Source organism: Plecotus auritus (assembly GCF_963455305.1).
Source record: "Plecotus auritus genome assembly, chromosome: 7".
Classification (NCBI taxonomy): Eukaryota; Metazoa; Chordata; class Mammalia; order Chiroptera; family Vespertilionidae; genus Plecotus; species Plecotus auritus.
The window spans coordinates 1,273,445-1,291,644 of NC_137774.1; the positions used below are offsets into that span (position 1 = coordinate 1,273,445).

The 18,200-nt window shown below is 68.0% G+C and overlaps 2 protein-coding genes across 5 annotated transcripts in view; both read right to left on the reverse strand.

The window, feature by feature from the left end:
* Positions 1–3,119: 3,119 nt before the first annotated feature.
* ENDOV (endonuclease V) lies at positions 3,120–10,925 on the reverse strand. Of its 4 annotated transcripts, XM_080678139.1 has the most exons (10): positions 10,844–10,922; positions 10,327–10,498; positions 9,687–9,773; positions 7,831–7,965; positions 7,604–7,643; positions 6,776–6,888; positions 5,991–6,059; positions 5,471–5,599; positions 4,357–4,430; positions 3,120–3,784 (listed from the first exon to the last, which is right to left on the reverse strand). In XM_080678139.1, the coding sequence occupies exons 1-10, from the start codon at positions 10,897–10,899 to the stop codon at positions 3,649–3,651; spliced, it is 1,011 nt and encodes a 336-aa protein (XP_080534265.1). In that variant the 5' UTR covers positions 10,900–10,922; the 3' UTR covers positions 3,120–3,648. The 4 variants fall into 4 exon arrangements, with proteins under 4 accessions (XP_080534265.1, XP_080534266.1, XP_080534267.1 ...); XM_080678140.1 differs by lacking the exon at positions 9,687–9,773 and having other exon boundaries at positions 10,844–10,925; XM_080678141.1 differs by lacking the exon at positions 5,471–5,599 and having other exon boundaries at positions 10,844–10,909.
* A 3,057-nt stretch (positions 10,926–13,982) lies between these two features.
* The window catches only part of RNF213 (ring finger protein 213), a gene marked incomplete at its 3' end in the record, with an annotated part of 87,659 nt that continues 83,441 nt past the window's right edge, over positions 13,983–18,200 (reverse strand). The window contains 6 exon segments of the mRNA XM_080680866.1: positions 13,983–14,136; positions 16,836–16,948; positions 16,951–17,016; positions 17,481–17,576; positions 18,015–18,091; positions 18,094–18,182. Coding sequence (XP_080536992.1) covers positions 13,983–14,136; positions 16,836–16,948; positions 16,951–17,016; positions 17,481–17,576; positions 18,015–18,091; positions 18,094–18,182 — 595 coding nt within the window.

Genomic DNA, 18,200 nt, shown 5'->3' on the forward strand with positions numbered 1-18,200 from the left:
CAGACGAGCCAGACCTACCCGCGCAGCCAGTGCCCCGGGAGAAGCAAGAGGCTGCCCCAGAGGCCACGCAGCCGCAGGCCCTCCGCCGGGATGGTGTGTGTGCACGGAGGACGGCACACGCTGAGCCCTGGATGGGCGGGGGGAGGCGTGAGTGTGCGGGTGGGGAGTGTGCGAAGGCCACGTGGGAGAGACCAAACTCAGCGGGAAGGCAATGGGTAATTTCCAAATGAGAAACCCAGCGACGTCAGGGCACTGTTTAGAAGCTCACACTCACACACACTCACACACACATTCATACACTCACACACACACATATACTCACACTCACACACTTACACTCACACACACTCACACACACACTCACATACATACACACTCATACACACTCATACTCACACACACTCTTACCCCCCCACACACACTCACACACTCTCACTCTCTTACACACTCACACTCACACACTCTTACAGACACACACACACTCACACACACACTCTCACACACACACTCTCACACACACACTCATACACACACTCTCACACACATACATGCACTCTCACACACTCACATACACACACACTCACACACACACGCACTCTCTTACACACACACACTCACTTTCTCACACACACTCTCTCACACATACACACACACTCACACACTCACACACTCACACACACACACGCACTCTCTTACACACACACACTCACACACTCTCACACACACACTCACACACACACTCACTTTCTCACACACACTCTCTCACACATACACACACACTCACACACTCACACACACGCACTCTCTTACACACACACACTCACACACTCTCACACACACACTCACACACACACGGTCCAAAACAAACAGAAAAAGTAAACTGTCACCGCGAAGGGACATCAGGAGAGGAGCGGCTCCGGTCACCACGCTGAGCGCCTCGATCCACCACGGACGCTGACTTTGATCAGAAACACATGTGACGTTTCAGTAAGAAACAGATACGAGGCCACAGCCACAGCCACAGCCACAGCCGCTCCCAGGGAGCCTGCTCTCTCCCAGGGCCGGCCCACCCCCTGGGTCTGGGTCTTCCTTCTGCTCACTACAGCCCCCCCCCCCCCCCCGTGCCCCCAATTCCCTCTCTCTGACCAGGTCCTTCCCGCCAGCCCTGCCTGCGGGGTGGGGAGGAGGCAGACGGAGAGGCGCGGTCCTGCCCCAGCAGCAGCTGTGCCCGGCCCCTGGGCTGCCTCGCACCCCAGCACGGCCCGCAGAGGCAGGAAACCTCGAGAAGCCGCTCCTGCCTCCCGGGAGGTGACCTGGGGACAGCGGCCCTCGCTCCATCATCCCCGACACCTCACCGCCTGATCGCCAGGCGTGCGATCCGTTTGGGTGTCAGCGCTGCCGCCTGCCTGGGCCTTTAATTAATCACCCGGCCGGGCCGGGCAGGGCAGCAGGGCGGGGGGGGGGGGGGCAGGCTGTGAGGACCCACTCCCACCCCAGCAGCACAGAGGCTGCACGCTGGGACCCAGGGCCTGGTCCCCAGCTGCTCCCGCCAGCCACGGAGCCCCTTCAGGGACCCTACCGGAGGCAGAGGAGCAGGCCCCAGGTGGGGTGTGCAGCTGGGACCCCCGGAGCCCGAGGGGGGGGTGTGATCGAAGGGACCGATGTTTGTGGCCGGAGGGGTGCAGCGGGGAGGGGTCCTTGGGACAGCGAGGACCTGGGTGTCTCCATGCCTGACTGTCGAGGGGAGGGGGGCAGGTGCGGGTCTCTGAGGCGAGGAGCCTGGGGGGGTGGGTGTACTTTGCAGGAGCCAGGCCCCCCACCTCCCGGGAGCCCAGTCCCAGCCCCTGGGAATCGGGGTGGGGGGGAACCTGGGCAGGGGCGCAGGGGCCACCAGGCTAACGCGCCTTCCTATTTGGATCGACGTGAATTATTAAGTGGTTCAGACTTATTCTGGGCTCTGGGGCAGCTGTGGTCTGAGACGGCAGCATCTCGGCTCTATTTTTAAGGTTCTGCGGGAAGGAACTAGACGCCACCCACTCCGGCCCCCACGCCCTCTGGACGGGGATGGCGGTGAAGACGGGGCAGAGCAGAGGGACGGGCGTGGGTGTGGGCAGCACGTGCCACTAACGCCTCCTCCATCCTCTGCCCTGGGGTCTCCTACGAATGCCCTGCCCGCAGGTCCAGATCCCACCTGGGCCCCTCTGGGCGCTTCTGGGCCCCCCACCTCCTGCTTGAACCCCCCTGCCCCCCTTCCCCTCTGCACTGCCAGGCCGAGGTCTGTGGCAGTCACCCCCACGGGTCTCCCTGGAAGCTGTAGCTGAAACTCCGGTCCCTTAAAGGTCAGACCCCCTGCAGCCTCCTCGCCAGGTTTAACTCCCCGCCCCCATCACGCGCTGCCTCTGCACCTGTGGTGGGCTCAGCACCCCCCCACCCCCACCCTCCTGAGGCCAGGCGTCAGCTGAGGACGGAGAGGGCGGGCCTGGTTTCTGATGGCTGGGATCTGCGCCTTTAGGGCCTGTCTGCTTGGGTCAGGGTCAGGGTCAGGGTCAGAGTTAAGGTTGGATGTGGGGGAGCCCGCCCCTCAGTGAATCCTGCAGGGACCCTCCCGGCAGCCCCCACTGAGCCAGGTCACCGCTGGGGCCCCCTGGCGTGGGGGCAGGGCGCCTCCAAAACCACTCACCCAGACTGACCCAGAGAAACAACTCAGATCACGAAGATCAGGAAAGGAAGTGGGGACACCACCACCCCCTTCACCAAAGTGGAAGGAAACCGTGAAAACGGAAGCCACGCACTGGGTCACCGGGAGGCCCCCCTCGCCTTCCCGCGGCAGCACCGTCCTTGCGCTTCCAGCCGGGGGAGGGCCCCGCACGGCCCCACGCACCAGCCCGGGCTGTCCACGCCGACCACGAGCCACGACCGCCCCAGCCCAGCCTCCCCGGGGACAGCGAGGCGCCTTCCACGTCGTTTAGAAAGGCCACGGGCGGAGGACACCGTCGGGAACCACAGACAACCCACTCAGCGTGGAGCAGCGCTGGGTGAAGTGGCCGCCGGGGCCTGGGCCCACCGTAAAGGGCTCTTACACCCACAACGAAACAGAAGACAGTTCTTTTTTATTTTTTAAAAAAATATATTTTATTGATTTTTTACAGAGAGGAAGGGAGGGAGAGAGAAACATCCATGATGAGAGAATCATGGATCGGCTGCCTCCTACACGCCACCCACTGGGAATCGAGCCCACAACCTGGGCCTGTGCCCTGACCAGGAATCAAACTGTAACCTCCTGGTTCATAGGTCGATGCTCAACCACTGAGCAACACTGGCCAGACCCACGTGGGCACTTTTAGGAAAAAGCAACCCCTCCCGTGACCCCTGGGAAAGCCACCGGGCATGGTCTGGGGTCTGTGCTGAGGTCTCTGTGGGCCTCGCCCGGCTGTCCCAGGCCTCACGACGTGACCGCGGACGGGGAACGGGGACAGCGCAGCCACGGGGCAGGGCGCTCGCGGCCCGTGTCTGAGTCCAAGTGCACCGCCAGCTGCTGGGCCGGTCCCGCCCTACAGAGGCGCCCGGGCCAGTGACTGCTCCGAGGCCAGAGGCCGGGCGGGCGGCTCTCTGCAGGGCATCCGGCTGGCTCCGCGCCCAGCCCTGGTCCTACCGCTCCTGGGCGCCGGGGTCTGGGGCTCCCGGGTGTGTCCTGGGGCCTGGGCTGTGGGCCTCGGAGGTCCTGCCCTCGCCCGAGGGATCTTCGGGGCCTCCTCTGGGCCGCGCCTTAGGCCTCTGAGCCTTCCTGGTGATGACATGAAGGGGCAGCATCAAACCCCGTGCCTGAGGGCCCCTCGCTACCAGGGGCCCCTGCAGGCTGCCCTTGCCCTGGACCCTCCACCCAGATGGCCGGCCTGCCTCGGGAGCGCCGCCAGGCCCAGGCCCGCTCAGGGGAGGAGCACAGGGGAGCGCCTGCCGGGGACTCGGGCGGGGCCGCCCAGATGGAGCCGGAGAGCAGCCTGAGAGCCCCGTGCCTGCTTCCTGCCCTGCCTGTGGGGACAGAGGCTCCCCCACGAGACCCAGCAGGACAGCGGCCCTGCGCCTGCCGCGGAGGAGGAGGAGCCCAGGCCCAGAGCGGAAAGGACGCCGGCGGGGCAGCCAGGACGGAAGCCCGCGGTCTGCACCCCACACCCTGCGCCTCCCAGGCAGGTGCCCACGGCGGGCAGGCAGACCTGGTGGGAGGTGGGCCGTGGCTTTGGGGGTTTCTGGCCACGCCTCCACCAGGCCCCCAGCATCCTGCTGGCTCCTCTCCTGTCCCTTCAGGGACCCTGCACCCCAGCTGAGGACCCCTGACGGCTGCCAGCCTCCTGTGCTCACCTCTCCTGCCCGGGGGCGGAGGGCTGGGGGCCGCCCAGCGTCCTGTGAATGTAGTCTCGGGAGCGGATGTCGGCCTGAGGAGAGGGTGGTGCGTGAGGCACTGGGTCCCCAGCTGGCCTCTGAGCAAGCTCTCCCGCCACCTGCTCCCCCCGAGAAAGCCTGGGGGGCAGGTGACAGGAGGATGGCAGGTCCCGAGGCCTAAGGTGGGGATCCAGGTCCCCCACATTTCAGCTGCAGCCACGCGGCTCCCCTGGTTTCGCGGCAGACAGCACCCTTGGGTGGTGCGGCCTGAGCCGAGGTCCCTGCCGAAAACCCTTCCCCGAGGGCCCAGCCTGGCGCCCCTCCCGCCCATGTCAGCCAGCGCCCCGTCCCCAGGGCGGTGCAGAAACATCCACAAGCCCCCAAGTGGCCAGGGGCCGTGGCCCCCAGACCTGGCTGCAGGGTCTGCCACGTGCTGACTCCAGCCCAGGGGCCTGGCCTTCGCGCCACGTCCGACGGGGCCCACGGCTACCCGCCCCCAGGCCTCTGCTCCAGCGGGAGCGGGCAGGCGGGCACCCTGGCGAGGAGCAGCGCCAACGCCCTCCCAGGAAGCAGTGGGAGGGCAGTGCTGACGGCAGGGACCCAGAGACATGGACCAAGGGGCAGCAGAGTCGCTGGACAGCTCACCCGCTGGTGGCAGTGACGGGGCTGCGGGCTCCCCAGGGCTGGGCCACCCGTCTTTACAGGCCGCCCCGCAGGACGGCCGCTGACCCTGCGGGCACCAGCACCAGGGGCAGCTCTGCGGCCGGGAGTAGTTCCGGCCACACAGGGGTGGGACGCAGGACAGGCCCCCAGAGCCAGGGCCACGTCGCAGCCTGAGCACCCACCAGCGGGCACCCGGGTGGGAAGAGTGCGGGCACCCAGGAGCGCGCTCAGCAGCCACGGAGGCCGAGGCCCTCAGCAGGGGCTGAGCCCACGCCGTGCGGGCTGTGCTGCCACCTGGAGGCCGCTCCGCACGCTGCAGCCAGGGAGGCCCCAGGACCCGAGAAGGGGTGGTGGCCCCCGGCAGGGCAGCGGGAGACAGGGCCCCGGGGGCCAGAGGCAGAGCCAGGCCCTGGCTGAGCCGCCCACCCACCTGGCGCACGGGCTCTGGGACCCGGAACCGGCAGCAGCTGCGGGTCAGGCGCACAGCCGCCTCCAGGCTCATCTTGTGGCCCACGGAGACGTAGAGGGGCTTGGAGCTGCGGTCGTGGCTCCGCAGGGCCTGGGGCGGGAAGGGGTCAGGGCGCTGGGGCGGGAAGGGGTCAGGGCGCCGGGGCGGGGAGGGGTCAGGGCCGGGGCGGGGAGGGGTCAGGGCCCGGGGCAGGGAGGGGTCAGGGCCGGAGGTGGGAAGGGGTCAGGGCCCGGGGCGGGAAGGAGTCAGGGCAGGTGCTGGGGCGGGAAGGGGTCAGGGCCTGGGGCGGGAAGGGGTCAGGGCCTGGGGCGGGAAGGGGTCAGGGCCTGGGGCAGGCCCTGTGGCTGGAGGGCTGAGCCTGTCCCGGGTGCAGGAGGGACCTGGGGGGAGAGGTGGGAGTGGGGTGTGCGCATGCAGGTCTGTGGGTGCTGACCTGGGGCCCCGCTGCCCCTGGTGACGGGCCTGCCGGCGGAGCACTCACCCTGCCCAGGACGGCCCCGGAGCCGCCCATCAGAGGAAACGAGTCCCCGCCGGCGCGCAGGAGGCGTATCTGGGGAACAGGACACGCGTGAGCCTTTCACAGCCGGAGCGGCGGGCGCGGAGGGCCCGGAGCACCCCGAGAGCCCTCAGCACGTGCACCCAGGCGAGGCCCTCGGAGCACAGCTCTTTCCTCCGGGTTCTCGGGGGGTTTAGGGCAAAGGCCCGGGGGGGGGGGGCAGCCTGCCCAGGACACAGCGGGTGAGGCTGCTCCTGCCCCCCCCCCCACGCCCCCGGCCCTCGCTTCCTGCGCGCTCGCTCCTGCTAGGAACCTGGGCACATTTGCTTCAACCCAAGGGACGTTTCTGGGGGCAGCGGAGTGGGAAGGCGGGGTCCCTGCCCACGGCCCCACGCAGACGCAGGGCCGCCCCGAGCGAGACACGTGCCGTCGTCCACCAGCTGCTTCCCAGAGGGAGAGCCAGTGCCACCCACTGTCTCGGGAGGCCCCGCCCCCCTTCCTGGTGCTGCGCAGGGCAGAGCAAGGAGAGGCCGGGAGGGGAGCGGGCAGGGCACTGTGCGGGCTCTGTGTCCCGGCCCAAGAGCCAGGGGCCCCACCCCACATGGGCCTCTCAGGGGCAGGGGGGCTGGGAGAGGGGGCTGTGAGGTTCCAGCACCCACAGGGAGCTCGGGGTGCACAGCGGGTCCTCCTGAGCCTCGGCCAGGGACCCAGGAGGGGCGAGCGGCAATAGGCTGGCTGCCCGGGGCGGGGGCGGGGGGGGGGGGTCGCACCTGGTCCCTGTGCAGGGCGTCATTCTCCAGCCCGTCCACCTGCAGCAGCTTCTTGGCCACCCCAACGCAGGGCAGGTCTGTGAGGACGCCCAGGTGGCAGGCCACCCCGAAGCCTGGGGGGGGGGGGGGACAATGAGCCAAGCGGGGCAGGGGCGGCAGGGGCCTCGGGACGCACCAGAGCCTCCCCAAGTCTGCCGAGCGGACAGAGCCCGCCTCGGGCTGAGGGACAGGACTCCAAGCCCCAGCTGAGCCGTGGCCCCTGCCCAGCGCCCCCTCCAGCACTTAGGAGCCCACTCGGCGCTCCCAGCACCTCCCCGCTTCCTCCCCTTGTGGCCACCGTCAGCCTCTGGGTCTCTGCCCCCCAATTCCCCTGGCACTCGGGGGCTCTTGCCAGGGGGCCCGATTGCTGTGCTTGGTGTCCCCGCCAGGCAGGCCTGAGGGTCCCGCACCGGCCTCCACGGTGGTGCGTGTTCCCCCTTTAGCCCCTCTGCTGCCCGACTCCCCCACTTCCTATCTGAGGGTGAAGCAGCCCGGCCCCTCCGCTCTCCCCGGGGCCAAGTCCCAGCGTCTGGGGGACACACGCTGTCTGTCCCTGTCGGGTTCAGGGCCAGGACGTCAGGCTGCCGGTGGCCACCAGTGGGACAGGCGACTGAGCTCGGGCCGCGGCTCCCGATGGCCGTGGGGCAGGCGGGATGGGGGTGAAAAGAAGGGTCTTTACTGGTGGGTCCCAACGAGACAGGAAGGAGTTGTCAGCGCCCAGCTGGGGTGGACGCAGGCGCCCTGAGCCAGCCCCCAGCCCTCCCCGCCACCTCTCGGGGGCAGGATCACCTCGGGGGTGAAGCACCCCATTTCCATCCACCAGGAGGACCTGGAAGAGCCAGAGAGAAGGCGCGGTCAGTGGTGCTGCCCGCGAGGCCGGGTGGGCTGGAGCAGAGGCTGGGCCACCACTGCGCCCAGGTTCTGAGAAGGTCCCCTCCCCGCCCTCAGGGAGAGGGCGCCTCCTCCAGGGAGCCCCCGGCCGCCCCGCAGCAGCAGAGGCCCGCGGAGGAACCTGCCTGGGGCACGAGGCTGGGCGCCTTCTCCCGCAGCCGCCGCACCGCGTCCACCAGGAAGGGCACCTCTCGGAAGGCCAGGAAGCCCGGCAGGTAGGGGGCCGTCAGGTGGACCAGGCGGCTGTCCTCATACAGCACCTGTGCCAGGAGCCAGGTCAGGCCGCCGGGGGTGGGGGGGCAGGGGCGGGAGGGGGACGGGACACGGCCCTGCCTTCATCCGTGGATCCCCTCCTCGGCAGCTCCCCTCCGGCTCCCGGGCCCCTCCCTGCTCACTGTCTGGGGGGAGAGCATGAGAAAGGACAGGTGAGCGCCCTGCCGATGGGGCTGGGGAGTCGACCTGCTGCTCCTGTGAGTCAGAGCCTAGGCCAGATGTGGGGAGGCTCAGGGGACAAGGGCAGGTCCCACAGGAAGTGCTGGAGACGTCAGGTGAGAGGAGTGGGGACAGGGTCTAGGGCAGGGCCGGCCTCAGGGCTCCCGGATGGACAGCGCCCCTCCTGGCTCTTCGGAACAGAGCCCATCACACCTGGTCGCACGGTGCGGGGCCTGCTCACGGCACAGGGACCCTGCACCTTGGGCCCGAGGGCGTGCACGGACTCCAGACCTCGGATGACCCCTGCACCGGTCAGCCGTCACTGCCCCTCCGCCCCACCCCCTAGCCCTCGGCAACCACGGCCCCACTCGGCCTGTGGGTTTGCCCACGGAGGCTGCAGATCTCGCCCGCATTGGGGGCCCCTGGGCCAGACTTTCCCAAGACCCTTGGCCAGCCTGAGCCCACGCCGCTGACCTCATGCAGCAGCAGGCCCTGTGCACGTGCTGGGGTGACGAGAGGACATGGATGAGACCCCCCCACACCGAGTGCCTCGGTCAGTGGGAGACAGCACGTAGGTGGGGCCCGTAACCCATCACCGTGAGGACAGCGGCCCAGCATCGCCCGAGACGGAGGCCGGGGCAGAGGTGGGGTAAGGGCAGCGAGGGGCAGGCACGGGCCCGGGGCACATGGGACCTGGGTCTGGGGAAGCCAGAATCCCTAGGGCCGACGCGTCTATGGCGGCTCCCGGCGCAGGGCCTCAGCTCAGCTCAGAGCGGTGCAGATGCTCTGCGTCCACAGGAGGAAAACGGGGGCGGAGGCCTGGGGTGCAGTGGGCGGGGCAGAGCCAGGTAGGAAGCCAGGCAGCCCGTGCCCTTCCCCCAGCGCCATCCTCCACCCTGAGCAGGGCCTCTGAGGGCAGGCCGTGGTCGCTCCCCACCCTCAGCACGGAGCAGGTGCGGGCACCCTTCTGCTGGATTGTGAGTGAGGGGCCTCCCAAGTCAAGTGCAAAGGCCCGAGGCGGGAGGACGCGGCCTGGGGGAGGCACAGGAGCGGGGAGGGGAGCTAAAGCCCCACGGCAAGGTCCCTCCCCAAGCTCTTCCTCGGCCGGGGCTCCCTGAGCTGGTGCCCGCAGACACCCTGGCACACGGCTCATTCCCTCCTTCGCGCAGCTACTCCGTCTTCTCTGCACCAGGCCGGGAGCTCGGGGCCCAGGCCACGGCGGGGGGACGGGACCACACGGTAGGGGAGACAGGCCAATCCCATTCCAGTGTGAGAGAGAAAAGAGAGGGTGCTGGGAGCAACTCTTGGTCTTGTGGGACGAGGGGGCGTCACTGGAGAACCTCAGAGATGGGTAGAATGTTCCAAGGGCAGGCAGCAGGGGCAGCGTGGCCTGCCCGCGGGATCCAAAGTCCTCGGAGGGGAGGGTGGGGTGGGGAGTGGCTGAGAGCTGACCCACAGCCTTCCTTAAGCAGGAGTCAGACCAGTGAGAGGCCTTTGCACCGTGTCAGCAAGTGTGGATTTTGCCACGAAGGCACAGGAAGGGTCTTACGTGGACTAGGTGGTGGCGCGACCACATTTGCTTTTTAGGAAACAGCTCTGCTGGCAGCACGGACCCAGCGAAGACCCCGCCTGTCACCTGCAGGAGGGGTGGCCGCGGCACAGCCGGGGAGGGGCAGCGGGGATGCACACAGGGGACAGACGGCAGCAACATTTAGGATGCAGAAAAAAAATGCTGAAAATGGAGCTAGTGGCCCGGCCGGCGTGGCTCAGCAGTTGAGCGCCAACCTATGAACCAGGAGGTCACGGTTCGATTCCCGGTCAGGGCGCATGCCCGAGTTGCGGGCTTGATCTCAATAGTTGGGGCGTACAGGAGGCGGCCAATCAATGATTCTCATCACTGATGTTTCGATCTCTCCCTCTCCCTTGCTCTCTGAAATCAACAAAAATATTTTTTTTTAAATGGAGCTAATCTGAGACGGGAGGGAAGTGGTCTGGGAAGACAGATTTCCAGCTCGGGCAACGTGGGATGTGTCCCTGCGGGTCACTGAGATGGGGAGTCTAAGGTGTCTCCTCGTTTTCGTTGCAGACTCCCCAACCTATTAATGGAACCCTACAAAACACCGCGTTTCCTGTCCGGGAGCCCCACCTCTCTGACCAGGGCACCACCTACCCCAGCCCCACCCCGTTACCTCCAGCTCAGGGTAGCTGAGCACCACGAGAGAGGCGCAGGCTCTGACACTGTCGCCCTTCACGAAGGACACGTCCACGCCCCCGACCCTCTGCAGCCCCGCGAAGGCGGGGTCCCGCTGCCACGCCTCGGTGTCCTGGTCCACGACGCGGGCCTTCAGCTGGTCTTGCTCCCTGAGAGCAGACATGCATGCAGCCGGCAGTCGGGCCCCGCCCCTCCAGCCGCCCCGCCCCCTCCGGCCGCCCCGCCCCCTCCGGCCGCCCCGCCCCCTCCGGCCGCCCCGCCCCCTCCGGCCGCCCCGCCCCTCCACCTGCCCCGCCCCCTCCCCGGGACCTGGACGCGCGCAGGAAAGAGCGCCGCCACCCCGCCCACTACAGCTCCCGAAGGCCCTTGGGTCCCCGCTCCCGAGGAGGGTCGGTGACCCCGCCGCCCCAAAGCCGGGGAGTCCGAGGTCGGCGGGGCCGCGGGGGGCGGATCGCTTCAGCCCCAAGGTCTTGCTCGTTTCCCGGCTTCATTACCGTTTCCAGAGCGACAGGGTTTCCTCGGGCGGCCGCCCAACAGCTTCCTGGGCCATGGCACTGCCCCGACACGCCTCCCGCTTGCGTCATTTCCGGTTTTCCAGGAGGCGCTTGGTGGGGCCGCCTGGGGCGGGGCTCAGCGGACGGCGCCGCCTGGTGGCTGGAGGTCGCACGGGCCACGGGCCTCGCCTCCCGCACCGCCCTCCCGTGGACCAGGGCGGGTTGGTGCGCGCTGCCCGCGGAGGGAGGAGGCCGCGGGGCTCGGGGCCCAGGCGGGAAGGGCACACTGACCCACAGGCACCGGAGAAACCCGCGCTGGCCGCGTTCTCACGTGTACACCGAGCCGCCGCCAGGGACGGAGCAGGAAGCTTAGCCATTCATTTGCACAAGGAGCAGGGGGTCTGGGCCGGGCCAGGAGCGGTGAAGAGGCCCTAGCTTTTGTGTTTTGTTAATCCTCAGCGGTGGCTCTTTCCCCCATTGATTTGTTAGAAAGAGTGGGACGGGGAGAGAGACATGGATTGGTTGCCGCCCACAAGCGCCTCCCAGGGTGGAGCCCTTGAGTCCCGGCGGGAGGTTCTAACCACTGAGCCACCGGCCGGGGCCCGAACCCACCCGCTGCTCAGACATCCTGGGCCCTGCGTCTCCTGGTGCCCAGGCTGCTCCAGCCCGCCCTCCCGCACAGGGAGGGGCCGCAGCGCCGCCCCACCTCTGCTGTTTCCCACTTGCCCCGAACCCCATCGCGGGGCACCTGCCATTCCCCAGGCGCCTTGGCCTCAGTCCCAGCGACTGTGGGGAAGTTCCCAGGGGAGGGCACAGTCCTTTGGGAGCCAGACTCCTGCCCAGGCCAGGGATGGAGGGCACCTTCGGGAGCAGCCTTCCACTCCGAGGCTGGGAGACCCTGCCGTCCTCCTGCCCGGAGGAGGAGTTCACCCTCGTGCTCTGAACCAGGGCCCCGTTTCCCACGGGATGGGCAGCTCTACAGCGCGTGGAGGGCGCTGGGCCACAGGCAGGGCCCGCCCCTCGGAGAGGACTCTCTGGCTTGATCAAAACCCAAGTTTATTGAACAGGTGTAACCGCTGTAACAAAACTTGCATTTGTGTGCTGGGCCAGTGTATTTGGAGGCAAATAAGATGGCAGTTAAGGCTTTGAAAGCACAGCGTAGAAAAATCTTAATAAAACACCTTCATAAAAGTGGGGGAACAGTCCCTCCCCCAACCCCCCAAAGGAGGAAGGGCCTCCGGCACCGCAGCCCTGAGGGATCCAGGCGTTCCTGGTGCAAGGAACCCCCTTCCCTGATAGAAGTGCCCCCCAGGGTGCGGACGGCAGGGGGTGCCTTTGCAGGATCCGAGTGCAGGCGGCCGGCACCTCAGGCGAAGGGGGGCGGCTTGGCCACTGCCCGCTCCCCAAGCACCACGGAGAGCGGCCCCGCGGGGCACCTGCAGCCGGGGTGGGCCGAGGGCGGAGCCGGCTCTCGCTGGGTGGCTCCATGCCCACGGCCCACCTCGAGCTGGTGTCCCTCGCTCACTTGGAATGTGCACGGAGGGCCTTTCCCTGAGTTGTCCACGGCTGTGTGGCCGTGGCCGTGGCCGCCGGGACCCCCAGGCGTGGGAACTAGTCCCGAGGCCCCTGGCAGCTCACTTCCAGTTATGGCAGGACGAGGGCAGGGCTGGGACCAGAGTCCTCGGCGCTCTTTTCTGGAAACTTCACGGTCCCGTGTCCTTCCTGAGTCTGTTTACGCCTCAGCTGAGACCGCAGGGACCTGGAGGTCACACGGGGATCCCACTGACCGGGCAGAATGCCAGGCCGTGCTCCCTCAGTGGTGCCAGGCAGTGCTGCGCCCGGACCCACGTCGGCACCGACGCCCGTTCATTGCCGCTTTCAAAAGCCCCGGTCCGGCTCCTTCCTTTGACGGATGAGGAGACGGAGCCCCTGAGAGTGCGGGCGCCGAGTCCAGGGCTCCGACCTGGGGGTGGTCAGGCCGGGCCGTGCCAGGTCCTGTTGGTTGAGCTCTAAGGTCCGTGACCCCCAGGACGCCCCGGGAGCGCGCAGGGAGGGGAGGGAGGGGAGGAGGACGCCGACTACGACTCCTCCGTGAGGGCAGAGCACATCACAAGAAACAAAAGGCAAAGCTGTGTCCTGCCTGCCCCGACCACGTGGCCTGGGAAGGGGGGCTGGAGGCCCGAGACGACGGTTCCCGTCCGCTCCCCTGGACGTGAGCGCTGGGCCTGGTTGGCTTCCACCTCCCGGACCCGTGTCACCACCCGGAGAGCGCGGAGCACACGCTGGCCCCAAGGCTGCAGTCCCAGCCGGAGGGAGCGGCTCTGTGGGGGAGCGGCTCTGTGGGGGAGCGGCTCTGTGGGGGAGCAGCTCTGTGGGGGAGCGGCTCTGTGGGGGAGCAGCTCTGTGGGGGGAGCGGCTCTGTGGGGGAGCGGCTCTGTGGGGGAGCAGCTCTGTGGGGGAGCAGCTCTGTGGGGGGAGCGGCTCTGTCGGGGGAGCAGCTCTGTGGGGGAGCAGCTCTGTGGGGGAGCAGCTCTGTGGGGGAGCGGCTCTGTGGGGGGAGCGGCTCTGTCGGGGGAGCAGCTCTGTGGGGGAGCAGCTCTGTGGGGGAGCAGCTCTGTGGGGGAGCAGCTCTGTGGGGGAGCGGCTCTGTGGGGGGAGCGGCTCTGTGGGGGAGCGGCTCTGTGGGGGGAGCGGCTCTGTGGGGGGAGCGGCTCTGTGGGGGGAGCGGCTCTGTGGGGGAGCGGCTCTGTGGGGGAGCGGCTCTGTGGGGGAGCGGCTCTGTGGGGGGAGCATCCCAGTGGGGGGAGCGGCTCTGTGGGGGAGCGGCTCTGTGGGGGAGCAGCTCTGTGGGGGAGCAGCTCTGTGGGGGGAGCGGCTCTGTGGGGGAGCAGCTCTATGGGGGAGCAGCTCTGTGGGGGGAGCGGCTCTGTGGGGGAGCGGCTCTGTGGGGGAGCGGCTCTGTGGGGGAGCACCCCAGTGGGGGGAGCGGCTCTGTGGGGGGAGCGGCTCTGTGGGGGAGCAGCTCTATGGGGGAGCAGCTCTATGGGGGAGCAGCTCTGTGGGGGGAGCGGCTCTGTGGGGGAGCAGCTCTATGGGGGAGCAGCTCTGTGGGGGGAGCACCCCAGTGGGGGGAGCGGCTCTATCTCGCCTGCCGCGCCCGCTTCAGCAAGGCCGCCGTTTTCCACGCAGACACACAGTGGCAGAGCAGTATCTCCTCCGGGAACTGACCCTCCATCTCGGGGGGGATGTCACCTTCTTTCGTCTCCATGTAACTGACTAGAGTGTCTCTCAGGCTGGAAGACCAAGGGACAGGGCGGCACTTAAAACAGATTCTAGACGACCTCAGACCCCCTCCCGGCTGTCCGCGGACCCCTCCATCCGCGGACCCCTCCATCCACGGTCCCCTCCATCCACGGTCCCCTCCATCCACGGTCCCCTCCCGGCCGGACGTGGACCCCTCCATCCACAGTCCCCTCCATCCACGGACCCCTCCATCCACGGTCCCCTCCATCCACGGTCCCCTCCATCCACGGACCCCTCCATCCACGGTCCCCTCCATCCGCGGTCCCCTCCATCCCCTCCATCCACGGACCCCTCCATCCACGGTCCCCTCTATCCACGGTCCCCTCCACCCACGGTCCCCTCCACTCACGGTCCCCTCCATCCTCGGTCCCCTCCATCCTCGGTCCCCTCCATCTGCGGACCCCTCCATCCCCTCCATCTGCGGACCCCTCCATCCACGGTCCCCTCCATCCACGGTCCCCTCCATCCGCGGACCTCTCCATCCATGGTCCCCTCCATCCGCGGACCCCTCCATCCGCTCCATCCGCGGTCCCCTCCATCCGCGGTCCCCTCCATCCGCGGTCCCCTCCATCCGCGGTCCCCTCCATCCCCTCCATCCGCGGACCCCTCCATCCCCTCCATCCACGGTCCCCTCCACTCACGGTCCCCTCCATCTACGGTCCCCTCCATCCTCGGTCCCCTCCATCTGCAGACCCCTCCATCCCCTCCATCCGCGGACCCCTCCATCCACGGTCCCCTCCATCCACGGTCCCCTCCATCCGCGGACCTCTCCATCCATGGTCCCCTCCATCCGCGGACCCCTCCATCCGCTCCATCCGCGGTCCCCTCCATCCGCGGTCCCCTCCATCCGCGGTCCCCTCCATCCGCGGTCCCCTCCATCCCCTCCATCCGCGGACCCCTCCATCCCCTCCATCCGCGGACCCCTCCATCCCCTCCATCCGCGGACCCCCTCCATCCCCTCCATCCGCGGACCCCTCCATCCCCTCCATCTGCGGACCCCTCCATCCATGGACCCCTCCATCCGCGGACCCCTCCATCCCCTCCATCCATGGTCCCCTCCATCCGCGGACCCCTCCATCCGCTCCATCCACGGACCCCTCCATCCGCGGTCCCCTCCATCCACGGTACCCTCCCTCCACAGACCCCACCTGGCCATTGGCAGAACCAGCGCTCCTGTAACCAGGAACACGGGGGCCAGACACAGGCCACCCTCAGTGAGTGGGTCTGTGGGGACAGGAGCCCGGCCTGAGGTTCTCGTGTGCCGCCTCCCACGCGTGTGACGTGGCCTGCCGTACAGAAAGCAGAGCCTGCGTCGTGTGAATAAGCATCGTGGGGCCCCAGGGGCGGGCTCCTGTCCCTGCACTGAGTCCAGGGGGCACGGACGTGGTAAGAAATCCGACAGGGCCCTGGCAGTGTGCTCAGTGGGTCGGAGCGTCGTCCCGGGCACAGGAAGGTCTTGGGTTCGATCCCCGGTCAGGGCACATACCCAGGCTTGGGCTCGATCCCCGACTGGGGTGTGCCGAGAGGCAACCGATGGGTGTTTCTCTCTCATCTCCCTCCCTCCCTCTCCCTCCCTCTCGCTCCCTCTCTCTCTCTAAAAAAAACCAAAAAAACAAAAATCAATAAATACCCTCAGGTGAGAATTTTTTAAAAACCCAAAGATACAAACGCGCACAGGTCTATCCACACACGTAACGGGAAATGGCGGCCCGGCCCCAGGCAGGCGAGGGGACCGGGAGGTGACTTCCGTTTGGAAAACCAGCGAAGCCAGATCCCTACCTCACACCACCCGGCAAACAAACCAGCTACAGCGCAACGCACAGCACGGCGCCCTGGGCGCACAGGGAGGAGACCCTGTGGGTGGGCTGTCCTACGGCCCGCGGGTAAGGGAGGTCCCGGCGCTCCATGTCCCCAGAGGGCCCCACAGGGACACGTCAGCTTCCCCAGAAATTAACCCGAGCACCGCCTCTGTGACCCGAGGGGTAAAAGGCCGATGCTAATCGTTTACGATTGCAAGATCAACAGCCCCCACCCCACCCCCCAAAGAATCACGGGTATCAAGAGGTAATTCAGAGGGCCCACAGGTGCTGGCCCACAGCCTCGCGGGGGATGGGAAGGGAGTGGGTGTGGCCGCCGGTGAGTGTGACAGCCGGGATGTCAGTGTGTGTGCTCCCCCACTATCCGCGGTGTGGCTTTTCCTATGAAAGTTAAAGGGGGGGGCGGGGGGGGGGGGGCTAAAGGGGGCCCCTGGGGGAAAGGGGGGACATCTGTCATGCTTGCAACAATACAGACAGATTTTAAAAACGAATCCGCCAGTGACGCAGAAGGAAGTGGAACAGCAGGCAGCCGAGAGACAGTGCAGGAAGCGCCGACGTAACCCACCGGCTACGCGGGGAACGGCCTGCGGTAACTCGGGAAAGACCCCGCGGCGCAGGTGGGAGCCCCCGCCCCGGGGCCAGGGGGCCATGGGTGCCATCACCGCGGGCCCTGCAGGATCAGCCGCTTCAACAACGCTTCATCACCTCACCCCAACGCCGGGCAGGGCCAGACCAAGGGACTTCGCCGCCTTCTCCGCCCGCCCGGGGGCCGGACCCCCAGGCCCTGCACTGGAGACGGACCCCCCAGCCGGCCTCGGCGCCGCAGGGAAGCAGGTGAGACAGCACCCGCCGCAGGCAGGCGCCAGCCCTACCTCCAGTCGGCCCTGAAGTCGGCCTCGGTTTGGGGGTGCTTCAGTTTCAGGAGGATCATCTCGTGGAGCTCCAGGAGGAAGACGTCCAGGGAGCTCCGGTTCAGGAACGGCGCGCCAGCTGCTTGGCACTTCCCGGGCTGAGCGCCTCCCGGTATTTGGCGCTGATCTCCCTGAAGGGCTCCTGCAGCCAAGGACGCTCAGGGAGGCCGGGGAGGGAGGGGGGGAAGAGGGAGGGAGGAGGAAGGGGAGGGAGGGGAGGGAGGAGGAAGGGGGAGAGGGGAGGGAGGGGAGGGAGGAGGGAGGGGAGGGAGGAGGGAGGAGGGAGGGGAGGGAGGAGGAAAGGGAGGAGGGAGGGGAGGGAGGAGGAAGGGGAGGGAGGAGGAAGGGTAGGGAGGAGGAAGGGGAGGGAGGAGGAAGGGGAGAGGGGAGGAGGGGAGGGAGGAGGGAGGGGAGGGAGGGAGGGAGGAGGGAGGGGAGGGAGGAGGAAGGGAGGAGGGAGGGGAGGGAGGAGGGAGGGGTGAGGGAGGAGGAAGGGGAGGGAGGGGGAAGGGGAGAGGGGAGGGAGGGGAGGGGAGGGGAGGAGGGGGAGGGGAGGAGGGAGGAGGTGAGGGGGGAGGGAGCCGTGGGGCCAGGAGACGGACTTACTTTCCGCAGGCGCAGCAGCTGCTCAGACTTGTGAGCGGAGAGGAGCTGCCAGAGCGCGATGACGTGGCGGAGCCGACACGGGTGCAGGTGCAGGGCCTGGGGGAGGGGGTCGGGGACGCGGCACTGAGATCCTGCCTGAGCCCGTCCGCTCCCTCCGCCACCCCACCGGCTCCAGCGCCCAGTCCCGCCTTTCCGCTCACCCGCCCACCCCTCCGTGTGCTCACACCCCCCCCCCCTCCGTGTGCTCACACCCCCCCCACCTGCCCCCGTGTGCTCACACCCCCCCCTGCCCCGTGTGCTCACACCCCCACCACCCCTGCCCCGTGTGCTCACACCCCCACCCCCTGCCCCGTGTGCTCACACCCCCCACCCCCCTGCCCCGTGTGCTCACACACCCCCACCCCCCTGCCCCGTGTGCTCACCCCCCCCACCTGCCCCGTGTGCTCACACCCCCCCCTGCCCCGTGTGCTCACACCCCCACCCCCCTGCCCCGTGTGCTCAACACCCCCCCCCGCCCCGTGTGCTCACACCCACCTTGGCCACCTGCTCGGTCTGGTCGCCCATGCGCAGTTTGTCCTGCAGGTACACGTTCAGGTCCATGTCCGGGTCTCGCCCGCGGTGCTCAGAAAGCCCAGCGTGACTTCCACGAGGGACAGAGCTTCGCAGGCGTCGCTGTAGGACTGCAGCTGCCCCCCCAGGGCGCTGGCGGCCGCGTGGGGG